This window comes from Orycteropus afer, unplaced genomic scaffold, assembly GCF_000298275.1.
Source record: "Orycteropus afer afer isolate SDZICR_OR568_19922 unplaced genomic scaffold, OryAfe1.0 scaffold01360, whole genome shotgun sequence".
NCBI lineage: Eukaryota > Metazoa > Chordata > Mammalia > Tubulidentata > Orycteropodidae > Orycteropus > Orycteropus afer.
In genome coordinates, this window is record NW_006922947.1 from 74,648 (window position 1) to 89,095 (window position 14,448).

General features: G+C 54.6%; 1 protein-coding gene across 1 annotated transcript; it reads left to right on the top strand.

The window, feature by feature from the left end:
- Positions 1 to 3,369: 3,369 nt before the first annotated feature.
- On the top strand, positions 3,370 to 4,707 carry PNMA3 (PNMA family member 3). The gene has a single exon (XM_007959029.1). It carries the CDS (start codon positions 3,370 to 3,372, stop codon positions 4,705 to 4,707), a length of 1,338 nt encoding a protein of 445 aa, XP_007957220.1.
- The last annotated feature ends 9,741 nt before the right edge of the window (positions 4,708 to 14,448 follow it).

The following is a 14,448-nucleotide window of genomic DNA, read 5'->3' on the forward strand; positions in this document are numbered from 1 at the left end:
TTTCCCTTTTCTTTGTTGAAGAGGGTCTGTGCAATCCTTCTGCCTAGTCCGCCATCTTGCCCCGCCTCCAACATATTCTTGTTAGGAGGAACCACACTTGTGTTTTCATGCCAACTCCCAAAGTCAAATAAAGATTAATTTCTAAAGATCTTGATCATAAAAGGCAATAATGATGACAAGGAAACACAAGATGAGACAGTCGTTGGAATGGAACCCCATTGTTACTTGGGAACTACAGGTATCCCCTGCTTTCTGCAAGTTCACTTTACACCCTTTTGCTTTTTATGAAGACCTGCGTTAGTACCTGTTTCACTAACAGAAAGAAATCGGAAGAAGATTTTCACTTTTACAAAAATGGTGAAAAGTGAAAGTCACGTTCAGTGTTGGTTTTGCAGTGAGCTGCTGAAGAGGCAGCACCTACCCTGCACCTTGAGCAGTGAAGGTGGGGTCACCCAGCTCCTTCTCTGGGGGCTACACTCAGCATCAAGCCACCATGGTTCTGAATTGTGCCTGTGAACACTGTGTTCGTGTTGGTTTAGGTTTTACGTGTTATTTGCTATGATTTGGTCGGTTATTTTTTGAGACTGGTAACACTTAGGAATGTTTCCCACATGAAGGAGTGGTAATGGCATCTTTGCTTGATTTCGTTTTGACCTGGGAAGCAAAGGGTTTCATAGGGACGCTTTACTTTCGGATAGTGGGGGAAGCCTGTACCTGTATTCAATTAGCAGAAGCGCTCATAAAAGCTCTCCAGGCCTGCCTGCCTCAGACCTGTCGTCCCAGACCCTCAAGAGGTGGGCCCAGGAATCGGCCCTGGAAACATTCAGATGCTCACATGTGATCTGACCCGGAAAGGCCGCCCCAGTACCCATCACAGTACACTTTGCATGTTGTAAACAACATGTGAACATGAGTTCCATAACTGTGGTGCCAGTGACTGTGCAAGGCGATGGGGACACACAGAGCAAGTAAGACAGCTCCACTGGGTTCAAGGGTCTTCCGTGGGGCAGAGCCCTGCCCTTCACTGTCCTTTGGGCCTAGTCGAAGGGCCCCTAAAGCAGGACAAAGGTGAACTCAGGTGACAGAGAGGTTCAATGCCTTTTCAAAGTGAACATACTAAAATCTATCACTTTGACTCTGGTTGTCCCCAAGTCCAAGACACATGGCTGGGCCCCCTTGGCTCAGTGCTACCAAGTCTCTCCTGACCCCTTGGCATCTCACAGCTTTGCCACTGACTCACCACGTGACCCTGGGCCAGTTGTGTCCTTTCTCAGAAGTTCAGTTTCCGCCCCTGGAAGTCGAGCAGGTGAGGTTTGGGTTGGGGCAGCATCATCCCGGTCACAGCCCCCAACTCCATTCTCTTTCCTTTCCCCTCTGTAAGCCCAGAAATTGTCAGGCAAGTGTTTGCTGAGAGAGATTCTGAGTAACCTCTTAGATATTTGCAAGGAAAAAGACAAATGTGCCGTTTCCCTGCATGAGTGTGAGCACGCAGATCTACAAGCTCGCGTCAAGCTTGCTCCCTCGCTGGGACTCGGGAGCACTGACCACGGGACCAGTGAGTGGACAGGAAAGCGGGAAACCTGTTACTGTGGAGCCAGCAAATCTCAAAGGGTGATGGGCACCCATTGAGGACCCATTTTCCACTTGGCCTGTAACAAGGTGTGTAACCTTGAACATGTCCCTTAACGTCTGTGAGCCTCACACAAGAGCGATGAGCACACTGGCCTCACAGGGCTCTGGTGCGGAGTACGTAAGTCACTCCACTCTTGTGAAGATGTCGAGGGATGATTGTCCAATCGGGCCCAGGGGAAAGCCCCTGGGGGTTACTGCTTCATGTCCTTGAAGAGTGCAGACAGACAAGTGGAACACTGGCCACCGCAGGGCAGGGTGCAAAGACCCCTGAGTGCCCTGTGCTGTTACAGGGCACAGAGTGGCTTTCCAGGCCTGGTGGGCCCCGCCTAGCACCTCCCTATCCCCTCCTTGCGTGGCTGGGACCAGCAGATGCCCTGCCCGCAGAGGGCGAGATGCCGGAGCACACAAACGGTGGCACCCCTGCCTCTCCTGTGCTTCCACGGGGACCTGACACAGCAGAACTACAACAGGGGGGTGCAGCCCAGGGGCTGAGTTCCAAGTCAGGAAGCAGCTTCCCAGGCAGCAGACACGCAGTGTGCCCTGTGAGAAACCAGCCGCCCAAGCCCACAGAGGGCAAATGCCCACAGGCTTTCCAGGGCTGTAAAACTGTGCAGAGGCACACTGCCCCATCTCCTCGGGGGACCCTAAGGAGTGGCCAGTTTGAACTGACAATGTTCTGGTTAGCAGCCCACTGCTTTAAGGCCACCAGGGAAAAGCCCAGGCAAACAAGGACTCTTGGTCACCCTCCTTGGGGCTGACTGCTGACCCCGGGCAGCCTCAGGCGCTTATGAAGGCCGGCGTCCTGCCGGCCACACAGTCATGGCGAGCACCCTGGTCCGCGCAGTGGACACATGCACGGGTGCATCGGCTCCACTGACTCCCACCTGGACCAGGTGCTTCTTGTCTGCTACAGCAACAGGCGCACACCCGGATGGGACGACAAGGAAGGGAAGGGAGGGCCCGGGCAGGAGCTCCAGAGCCCCCCCGCCCCCCCGCAACTTCGCCGCCACCCAGAGCACAGTGCTGGAGGGAACCACTCGCAGGGCACCCTGGGATGCAGCTCCCTGCCCGTGCTTGCGCCCCAGGGGATGTCCCGAGAAGCTGGGCTCCAAAGCCAAGCCGGACTTGGGAAGGGCCCCCGCGCGGGCCAGCGTCCCCTGAGGCAGGGGGCCAGTGACGTCACTGGCAGTCTGGGGCTCCCGCGTTGGCAGTGGCTGCAGCAACAGCTTGGCCGCGTGACCCGCGCGCGCCAATGGCCCGGCCGTCTCCGGGGCGACGCGGGGGTCTGCGCTCCACTGCCGACGTTGCCGCGCCCCCGCTCTGCGTCCGCACTGCGGAGAAGGCGGCGAGCAGGCGCTTGGGCCACGTGCCACGCTGCGGGAAGGGCCCTACCCGAGAGGGGCGCGGGACGCACAGACCGGCCGAAGCGTGGGGACCAGAGCTGACGGAGCGACACTGCGCCGTGCCCGTGCCCCTCCTGCCGGGAAGGCGGCGTCCCGGAGAAGGTATGATAAGGAGGAGGGGGGCTCCGGCCGGGTGGGCCCTGCACCCTCCGCCCGGGGGACGCGGCTGCCGCGCAGGGCAGAAAGGGGGGGGGTGGCCGGGGCGGGGCCAGAGGCGGCACTGACCTGCTCTCCGGGTCGCGTTCCCAGGCCGCGGAGCCGCACTCCTGGGAGTTGGCCTAGATAAAGCGCCTCGTGCGCTGATCGCCCAGGCCGCATCCGGGGCGGTGGCGACATGCCGGTGGCCCTGCTGCAGGACTGGTGCCGCGGGGAGCACCTGGACATCCAGAGGGCCCTGCTGGTCCTGGGCGTCCCCGAGGACTGCCCTGGGGCAGAGCTGCAGGAGACGCTGCGGGCGGCGCTGCGGCACCTGGGCAGCTACCGAGTGATCGGCAGGATGTTCAGGAGGGAGGAGAACGGCCAGGCGCTCCTCCTGGAGCTGGCCCGAGACATCGACTACGCGCTGGTGCCCAGGGAGATCTCAGCCAAGGGCGGACCCTGGGAAGTGATTGTCAAGCCCCGCAACTCAGACGGGGAATTTCTCAACCGGCTGAACCGCTTCCTGGAGGACGAGAGGCGCTCTGTGGCAGACATGAACCGTGTGCTCCGGTCGGGGCCCGCCTGCCCGGCCCCCGGAATGGCCATCTCCCCTGAGTTCTGGGCCTGGGCCCAGACCCTGGGGGCAGCTGTGCAGCCTTTGCTGGAACAACTGCTGTACCGCGAGCTCCGCGTGTTCTCTGGGCACACGGTGTCCATCCCTGGGGCACTGGCCTTTGACGCCTGGCTGGAGCACACCACCGACGTGCTTCAGATGTGGCAGGTACCCGAGGGGGAAAAGAGGAGACGGCTGATGGAATGCTTGCGGGGGCCCGCGCTGCAGGTGGTCAGCGGGCTCCGTGCCAACAATGCTGCGGTCTCGGTGGCCGAGTGCTTGGCGGCGCTGCAGCAGGTGTTTGGGCCTGTGGAGAGCCGCAAAATCAGCCAGGTGAAGCTGTGCAAGGCCCGCCAGGAGATAGGAGAGAAGGTGTCGAGCTTCGTGGTCCGTTTGGAACCGCTGCTCCAAAGAGCAGTGGAGAAAAATGCCATCTCCCGAAGGGGCATCAACCAGGCTCGCCTGAAGCAAGTCCTTGGTGGGGCGACCCTTCCCGACAAACTCCGAGACAGGCTGAGGCTGATGAAGCAGCGGCGGCGGCCCCCCGGCTTCCTGGCCCTGGTCAAGCTCCTCCGAGAGGAGGAGGAGTGGGAGGCCACTGTGGGGCCGGCGAGGCCCGAGGAGCCCACCAGCAGCGGGGACAGTGCTCAGGTGAGGCCCCCGCAGGGCTCTGGGCGCAGGCGGGGCAGAGGCCAGAGGCGCCGGGGAGGGGCAGCCCGAGCTGGCGCTCCGGCCGCAGAGGAACGGAAACGCCACTCATTTTGCTATGGCTGTGGGGAGGACGGCCACATCAGGGCGCAGTGCACCAATCCCCAGAACCAGCTCCTGGTCGAGCAGAAGATGCAGGCTACCGTGCAGTCGGGAAACGGGATCCGGGCTTGGGACCAGGGCCACCCCAAGCCCAAGCCCAGACCCAAGTAGGCTCAGGACTCCAGGGCTGCTCTCCCCAGCGCAAGCCTTGGAGGCAAAAGAGACACAGGGAGAAGGAGCAGGGGGGTCCAGGCAGACAGCAGGCGGTGACAGCAGAGCAGGAGTCAGGCTCCTTCACCCAGCGCCAGCGGGAAGGGACTCCACGGACCACACCGCACCAGGTGCCAGGAGGCCCGAGAGTGGGGCACAGAAGTGGAAGGGCCGAAGACCCCCCAGCAAGTGGGGAGCCAGAGGCGTGCGAGGGGAGCCCAATTCATGGGCAGAAGAGGGGGTGGCTTGGGGTTCAGTACAGGGACGTGGCCCCTCTCTTGAACCACCCCCTAACCCCCACCCTGTGGACTCTGAGCTGGGGATAAGCACCAGCCCCCAGGCCACGAAGTGTCTGTAAGAGCCTTCCTAGGGGTCACTGCAGCCCAGGGTGGGGCTTCCCCTAGCAAAAGGAGGTAGGGCTGGAGAAGAGGGACAGCGTGACCAGGAAGGGGTGTCCTGGAGGGGAGACCGCAGGGAGCAGCCCATCTTCCAGATTATCTACACCGTCCTGAGGGAGCCCCAGGAAGGTAGCACCTTGGAGCCCCCGCACCCCTCAGGGCAGCAGGCAAGCAGGCCAGAGGCCAGTCACAGCCCACATTCTCCTGGGCTGTAGCCTGGAGGGCCAATGGGTGTGGGGGCAACTGTGGGCAGGAGCTGGAGGAGGAGGAAATGCGGGGAGCAGGGTTGGGGGGTTTGTTTTACTTGTGTTTGTGCAGTGCCACTGGACACAGGAGGGAACAGGCGAGAACCTGGACTCACCTAGACAACCAGACCCCCATCGTCCTCACCAAGCAGCCCACACCCAGGCCACTGCCTTGCTCTGGGAGACATTGAAGGGAGGTGCTCATGTCCAGGAAACAAGCTGTCTGGGTCTCCCAGGATGGGGACTCCTTCCCCGCCCTTTGGGACAGGCTGCTCCCTGCTCTGGAAAGCCCTCCCGTATTTCTGTAGGCCCTGTAGTTACCAACGTATCACAGCCACCTGTCGCTTGTTCCCGTGGAGGTGTGTGTGTCCTCGCCCGAGCAGTTCCTCCCCGGAAACCCCAGCCCCACAACTGCCTGGAGGCACCCACACCAGGTGCCCCCGGAGACGTCCACCGCCCCCCCCCCCATGCCTATCCACTCCGTGGGGGACCCGGCTGCTACCTTCCGGGCTTAGGTTCCGGCCACCTGTCGCTTGTTCCCGTGGAGGTGTGTGTGTCCTCGCCCGAGCAGTTCCTCCCCGGAAACCCCAGCCCAGAGCCGGAGGACAGCGGGAAGGTCGGCCACGGGAGTGGAGCCCCTCACCCTGCCGGCCTCCGTGGGAAGGAAGGACGGACCAGGGACCGGGAGGGCTGCGGGGAACCCTCGGGGGCTGTGCCTGGAGCCCCAGCTCCACACTTGAGGTTGCTTGTGACTCAGTTTCCTCAGTGTGGTGACGTGTTCTTTGCTATGTTTTCCAATGTTCTTCTGTGACTGTCCTGTGGGGCCACGGGGCAGGGCCACGCCCACGTGGGCCGCCCGCGAGGGGTCCCCCCCCAAGTGAGTGGACGTTGTCAGAGCCCATCATCCCCCAGGAGGTGGGGCCTGGAGCAGGGGGAGGGCGGCAGCGTGAGGGGGGGCTGAGGCTCCTGGTTAGGGAGCCCAGGGGGAGGGGGCCCCGTGGCCTCTGGTGGTGGGTCTAAGTCCCTTCTGTTGTGACTCCCTTCCCTTCGATGGTTCCAGTGGAATGTTTGTCTTCAATAAATCTTGTTCACTATTTTCTCTGAGTGTCGCCTCTGGCATGGGAACTGAGGGGAGGCCGGTCGGGGGCAGGGGCGGGCCGTCGGTACCCTGACCCTAGCGTCCTCCTTGGGGCAGGAGTGGGTCAGCGGCCTGTATTCAGCTGCCGCTGAGGGGCCACCGAGGATCTGTGTGGGGGGGGTGCCCACTGTGAGAGAGGCCAGGACAGGCTTCCTCAGCGCTGGCAGAAAGGCTGCAGGAGCCTCCCAGCACCCTGCGTCCTGCCCAGGGCTCCCCGGGACACAGGAGGCCCAGCTCCCCAGCCAGCTCTGAGCCCCTCTTGGTCCTTGGGACCAGGCAGGAGACGCCGAGCTGAAGGGGAGAGGGGCCCCTGGGTACCAGAAGTTAGGCCCTGTCCTTGCAGCCCACCGACCCTTGGTGGTGCCCTGAGGAGCCCAAGGCAGAGGGTCCTGCTGGCCCAGGAGACCCCTCCCAAGCATGGTGGCCTGAGGTGCCGTTCTGGGGAGCGTGGTGAGGGATGGCAGAGGGACCAGCAGTGGTCTCCAGCCTCTGAGACCTGAATGCCCGGCCCATCGTAGAGGACAGGGACCTTTGGAAGGCAGGGAGCAGCGACTAGGCATATGGGGGGCCCGAGATGGGAGTGGCCCTCAGCCCCAGGTCCATCTGCCCGCAGGCGTCCTCCAGCCCTTATGAAGCCCAGAGCCAGGGCAAGTGAGCCAGGCGCCTGCAAATCAAGTGCGCAGGCTGGGCAGTAGCCAGGGCCAGGGGTCTGTGTCACCCTGCTCAGTGGCCTGAGCAGCCCTGGGGAGAGCTGGGGACATGAGGGCTGTGAGGGGAGGACCCGTGGGGCCCTGGACACGCCCAGGGGAGTGAAGGGCCTGGAGGCCATGGCAGCCAGGCCTCGTTGGCCCCACAGGGATTTGCTGCGTGTCCTCAGGCTTTAGGGGCAGGACGAGAGGAAAGGGGTGGGACGGGGGCCCACCTCATGGCCTCTGTCTGCAGTAAGAGCCTGTCTGGCTCCTGGCTTGTCCCTTTTGGAGTGTCCCGGGATGCTGTGTTCCCGTTGGGTGTGACATTGTGTGCGTGTGTACGTGACTGTGCTTGTGTGAGTCTGTGTGCGTGTGTGTGTGCGTGTGCAGGTGTGAGTGTGGGTGACAGTGCTATTTGGTTGGTGGTTTCAGGGTGTCAGCAAAGGGGTGGGTGGAGGAAGGCCTCTGCAGCACCTGCTCCCCTGCTCCCCCACACCACGTAGGAGTCCTGGACACGCCCGGGGCAGTGCGGGATGCGGAGGGGGAAGGGGTTGGGATGGTGTTTCTGGGGTGGTGTGGGAGATGTCAGGGGCACATGTGCTCAGCTATGGTCTCAAAGATGCTGTGCGCTCCCTTGCCCCGTTGTTCCAAGCAGTGCAGTTCAGTGAGTTCACTCCCACCTGTGGAACCAACCCCACTCCTGTCAGGACCCTGAACGCTTACGTCTTCCCAGACAGTTCCCTGGAGCTCGTCGGCGCCAGTCAAGGTGAGTTCCGTGAGGCAACCCCACGCTCTGAATTTCTCTGGCCCCTCTTGTGTGCTCTAGCATTTCACACCAGTGGACTCACACACCACCACACTCTTTTGTCTGGCTTCTCCCACCCAGATGCACCCATGTTGTGGTGAATGTCAGAAGTGCCCTGCCCCACCCAGTTTTCGGTGCTGGTGGTATCCCAGTGTCAGGGCTGCTTGCAAGGCCTTTCTCCCTTCAGTGGGACTTTCTGATGAAGGTGGAGTCAAGCCTCCTCCTCGGTGGGTGTCTTTGGGAGCCTTTGCTTTCCATTCTGAGTGGGTAGCTGGGGGTGGAAGGACTGGGTCTTCGGGTAGGCATATGGTTAACTGTGAGAAACAGCACACAGATATCCCAAGTGGTTGTGAGAATTCCACCCACATCCCCACTGACAGTGTCTGAGAATGCCAGGTTCTTGGTGTCTGCCACGAAAGTTTGTATTGTCACCTTTGAACTTTTAGCCCGTGCTCGTTGTGGTATCTCACTGTGATGTTAATGTGCGTTTCTGCAGTAGTCAGTGATTGCTTGGGGTGGCCCTTGTAGCCATGGTCTTTGTGACTCCAGAGATGGCTGGGTGGAATTGGATAGCTTGTTAACCAATGTAATGTAATGTAAACAAGACGCACAGCACCTTTGTGGGGGTGCTGTTAGGCGCCGTTGACACAGCTCCAGCTCACAGCGACCAGAACGACACACTGCCAATCCCGCACCAGCCTCACAATCTGGGCCATGCCTGAGCCCATCGTCGAAGCCACTGTGTCGATGCGTCTCATTGAGGGCCTTCCCCTCTTTCGTCGACCCTCCACCCTACCAAGCATGACATCCTTCTCCAGGGATTGGTCCCGTCTGACAACATGACCAAAGTAGGTGAGACGAAGTCTGGCCATTCTTGTTTCCAAGGAGCATTCCGGCAGCACTTCTTCCAGGACAGATTTATTCTTTCTTCTGGCGATCCATGGGACTTTCGGTATCCGTTGCCAAGGCCACAATTCAAAGGCATCAACTCTTTTTCGATCTTCCTTATTCATCGTCCAGCTTTCATATGCATATGAGGCGATTGAAAATGCCATGGCTTGGGTCAAGCACACTTTAGTCTTTAAAGTCACATTTCTGCTCCTTAACACTTCAAAGAGGTCTTTTGCAGTAGATTTGCCTAGCTCAACAGGACATTTGATCTTTTGACTGCTGCTTCCAGGGGTGTTGATTGTGGATCCAAGTAATATGAAACCTTTGACAACTTCAATCTTTTGTCCATTTGCCATGATGCTGCTTATTGGTCCAGTTATGAGGAGTTTTGTTTTCTTCATATTGAGGTACAATCCATACTGCAGACTGTAGTCTTTAATCTTCATCAGTAAGTGCTTCAAGTCATCTCCGCTTTCAGCAAGAGCGATTGTGTCATCAGTGTATCACAGGTTAATGAGTCTACCTCCGATCCTGATGCCATGCTCTTCTTCATATACTCCAGCTTCTTGGATTATTTGCTCAGCATCCACATTGAGTAAGTATGGGGAAAGGATACAACCCTGATGCACTCCCTTCTTGATTTTAAATCATGCAGTGTCTCTTTGTTCTGTTTGAAGGACAGCCTCCTGGTCTATGCAAAGGCTCCTCATGAGCACAATCAAGTTTTCTGGAATTCCCATTCCCATTCTTTGCAATATTATCCGTTATTTGTTATGATCTTTCGATTTCTCCACCTTCTTTTTTGCTAATTCCTCCAGTGCAGCTTGGACTTCTTCCTTCAATACCATTGGTTCTTGATCATATGCCCCCTCCCGAAATAGCTGAATGTCGACCAGTCCTTTTTTGTACAGTGACTCTGTGTATTCTTTCCATCTTTTTTGGGTGCTTCCTGCATCATTCAAGATTCTTCCCATAGAATCCTTCAGTATTGCAATTCGAGGCTTGAGTTTTTTCTTCATTTCTTTCAGTTTGAGAAATGCTGAGCGTGTTCTTCCCTTTTTCTAACTGCAGGTCTTTCCACATTTCATTATATTTTACTTTGTTGTCTGGAGCTGCTCTTTGAAATCTTTTGTTTAGCACTTTTATTTCATCATTTCTTCCATTCATTTTAGCTACTCTCTGTTCAAGAGCAAGTTTCAGAGTCTCTTCTGACATCCATTTTGGCCTTTTCTTCCTTTCCTATCGTTTGATGTTCTTGATGTCATCCCACAACTCATCTGGTCTTTGGTCACTGGTGTTCAGTGAGTCAAATCTATTCTTCAGATGGTCTCTAAACTCAGGTGGAATATAATCAAGGTCATATTTTGACTCTCATGGACTTTTCTTCAGCGTCAACATGAACTTGCATATGAGCAATTGATGGTCCATTCTACAGTCAGGCCCTGGCCTTGTTTTTGCTGATGATATATTGAGCTTCTCCATTATATCTTTCTATAGATGTAATTGATCTGATTCCTGTGTATTCCATCTGGTGAGGTCCATGTGTATAGTCACCATTTATGTTATTGAAAAAAAGATATAAACAATGAAGAAACCGTTGGTGTTGCAAAATTCTATCATGTGATTACCACTGTCATTTCTATCACCAAGGCCATATTTTCCAACTACTGATAATTCTTCTTTATTTGCAACTTTCACATTCCAATCACTGATAATTGTCAATCCATCTTGACTACATGTTTGGTCAATTTCAGACTGCAGAAATTGGTAAAAATCTTTAGTCTCTTCATCTTTGGCTTGAATGGTTGGTGCATAAACTTGAATGATGGTAGTATTAACTGCTCTTCCTTGTAGGCGTATGGACATTATCCTATCACTGACAGCATTGTACTTCAGGACAGATCTTGAAATGTTCTTTTTGATGACGAGTGCGACACCATTCCTTTTCAATTTGTTATTCCTGGCATAGTAGACCACATGATTGTCCGATTCAAAATGGCTAATACCAGCCCTTTCAGCTTACTTGTTTGTTGTTGTTATGTGCTGTTGAGTCAGACCCAACTCATAGCAACCCCTCCTTCGGTTTCTGAGGCAGTATCACTAGGGAAGTAGATTGCCTAACCTTCCTTCTGAGGAGTGGCTGGTGGGTTTGAACCGCCAGCCTTCTGGTTAGCAGTCAAATTCCTTAGGCACTACACCACCAGAGCTCCCTTCAGCTCACTAATGCCTGGGATATTGATCTTTATGTGTTCCATTTCATTTTTTAAAAAAGATTTTTTAAAATTGTGATTTACATGAAAGTTTACAGAGCAAATTCACTTTCCATACAGCAGCTCGCGTACACTTTGTCTCATGACATTGACTGCAGTTTCCCACAGTGCAACAGCTCCCCTCCCAGTGCGTTCCACTTCAATTTTGACATAGATTCATACTTCGTACATTCCATGTTCTGATTATTAGTGGATGTTTGCAGCTGCTGCTTCCCATTTCGAGTCGTGCCCCATCAGCAAATGAAGGTCCCAACAGCTTCACTCCAGCTGTGTCCTTAAGGTTGACTCTCCTTTCGGGAGGAGGCAGCTGTTCCCCAGTCATATTTTGATTGTTTTCCAACGTGAGGGGCTCATCATCTGGCACTGTATCAGACAGTGGTTCACTGCTATTCATAACATTTTCAGTAGCCTTTTTTTTTTTTTTCCCACAAGTGAATGGCCCTATCCTTTTCCCCAGTCTGTCTTAGTCTGGAAGCTCTGCTGAAACTGTCCGTCTCGGCTCCACCACTCGCCTGGCACTTTGTTGTACTGTGGTGGTTTGTGTGTTGCTCGAGGGTGGAAGCTATGCCACCAATATTTCAAGTACCATCAGGGTCACCCATGGTAGACAGGTTTGTGGGTGTGGGACCATGGAAATCAGGTGGATGGAACACTAACATGGGGATTGGTCAGTTTTGCCATCTCTCTAGGCTTCAAATGAGCCATCTTAGAGACATGAAGGGTGGGGGATCTCACTAAGATCTACAGAGAAGAGCCGGGCGTGGAGTACATCCTTTGGACCTGAGATCCCTGCTCTGAACCCCCTCAACCCCGGAGACAGAGAGCTGTGACACAGAGACAGCAAGAAGCGGCAGCAGAGGCAGCAGAACCGAGGCCAGCAGAAGACAGACAGACCCCCGCCCACTGCGTGAGCAAAGGGGGTGCCTTCCTGCTGCAGCGCGCTGGTGGGGTCGGGGCCTCTAGGGCCTCTAGGCATGCATCGGCACAGCCGAAAGAGCTTTGCAACACTTGGCTGAGCAGCACAGAGCCAAGCCAAGGGGCTGGGGGCTAGAAAGAGACCTGCCTTCAATTGTGAATATTGTCCGTGAGTTCTGTGTGGCCATTGCGATGAACCATTGTACCCACCAAAGAAAGAAGAGTGCCATGGGAGGGAGAGTTGGTGTCAGAATGGGTTAAAAAAAAAAGGGGGGGGGTTGGAGGGGGCCAGCATATCTGACCTCTGCCTTGTAGTGATCAGCCTTGGGCCATTGATCTTGATCCTTCTCCTCCCTTGTGAAGTTACAGAAGGTCAGACGCCTCCCTCTCCTCCTTCCTGCAATTTCCATGTGAACTAATGATACTGAGCATTTTTCAGGGGCTGCTTACTCATCCTAGCTTCCTTAGTGAGGGACCTATTCTAGTTTTCTTGCTCAATTGTCAATTGGGGTCTTTATTTTATTTTAATGTGGTAAAATATATGTAACATATAATTTGCCATTTTAACCATTTGAAGTGTATAATTCAGTGACATTAATTATATACACAATGTTATGCAACTATCACCACTATTTCCAAATCTTTGTCATCCCCTCAAACACAAAGTCTGTACCTATTAAACAATTCCCCATCCCCTTTCCTCCAGCCGCTCAACTCAACTCACTGACTTCAACTCACAGCGTCCCTAGAGGACAGAGTAGACCTGCCCTAGAGGGTTTCCATGGCTGTCAATCTTTCCTGAAGCTGACTGCCACATCTTTCTCTGCAGAGTGGCTGATGGGTTCCAACCGCCAACCTTTGGTTAGTAGCCAAACACCCACTGCACAACGAGTAATATTCCATTCTATGTACAGGCCACATTTGGATTATCCATTCATCTCTGGATGGACACCTGGCGACCTGCTCCTGTGAAGATTCCAGCCAAAAAGACCCTGCGGGGCAGCTCTCCTCTGGCACGTGAACTTGATATGCATCAAAATGAACTCAATGGCACCTAAGAGCAGCAACGCATTTTCTTTACTTTCTTTCCCAAATGTTTTATAGCTTTCAGTGTGAACAACATGTATCATCTCTCTAGTCAAATTTATTCCTAGGTGTTTCATTCTTTCAGATGTTATTGTAGATAAAATTAAGGAGCTCTGGTGGCGTAGCGCCTAAGGCATTTGACTGCTAGCCAGAAGGGTAGCAGTGCAAACTCACCAGCCATTCCTTGGAAGGAAGACTGGGCAATCTACTCCCATAAAGATTTACTGCCTCGGGAACCCAAAGGGGGCTGCTGTGAGTGGGAATCGGCTTGATGGCAGGGAGTTTGCTTTGTTTGCTCGTTTGTTTTTGGTAGATTAAATTGTTTCCTTAATTTCCTTTTCAGGTTGTGCATTACCGGTGTATAGAAAATAACCAATTTGCTATGCTGATCTTGTGCCCTGTAACTTTGCTGAATTTGTTTATTAGGTCTAGTAGCTTTTTTGTGGGGGGGATTCTTGGAGATTTTCTATATATAGAATCATGTCATCTGTGAATAGAAACATTTTCACAACTTCCTTCCTTATATGGCTACCTTTCATTTCTTTTTCTTGTCCAATTGCTCTGGCTAGAACTTGCAGTACAATGGTGAACAGCGATAGAGAAAGCTGGGATCCTCGTCTAGTTCCTGGTCTTAGGAGGAACGCTCCAGCCTTTCACCACTGTGGATGATGTTTGGGTGGGTTTTTCGTAAATGGCCATCATGTTGAGGAATTTCCCTTCTCCTCCTAGTCTGTTGACTGTTTTTATCATGAAAGGGTGCTGGAGATTGTCGTCTGCCTTTTCTGCATCAATGGACATGTGGCATTTCCCCCTTTTTTCCGTGAATTTTGTGTATTACAGTAATGGAGTTTCTTATGCTGACCCTCCCTTGCTTTATTAGGATACAGCCCATTAAACATTGTGCTGGTGTAACAAAAAGCCCACAAGACTATTAAGTGCTGCCCAGTCAGTTCAGACTCATAGCGACCCTGTGTACAACAGAACGAAACACTGCCTGCTCCTGTGCCAGCCTCATAATTGTTGCCACTCTCGAGCCCGTTGTCACAGCTACTGTGTCAATCCATCTCTTGGAGGGTCTCTCCCTTTTCTGCTGACCCCCCACTTTACCACAAGTGGGTAGCTCTAAAGAGCAGAGCCTCGTCCGTTCCCTGGATCTGGGGCTTGAAGTCTAAATTACTGCATCGGCTCTAGGGGAAGGTCCTTTGCCTCCTTTGTGGAGGTATACGGTCAGCTTTAGCTAAAACCTGGGGTTTTCTTGGAAGCCA

What these genes read in the sequence shown, in the direction of transcription:
- PNMA3 (XM_007959029.1), top strand. Translation starts at nt 3,370, where the DNA reads ATGCCGGTGGCCCTGCTGCAGGACTGGTGCCGCGGGGAGCACCTGGAC.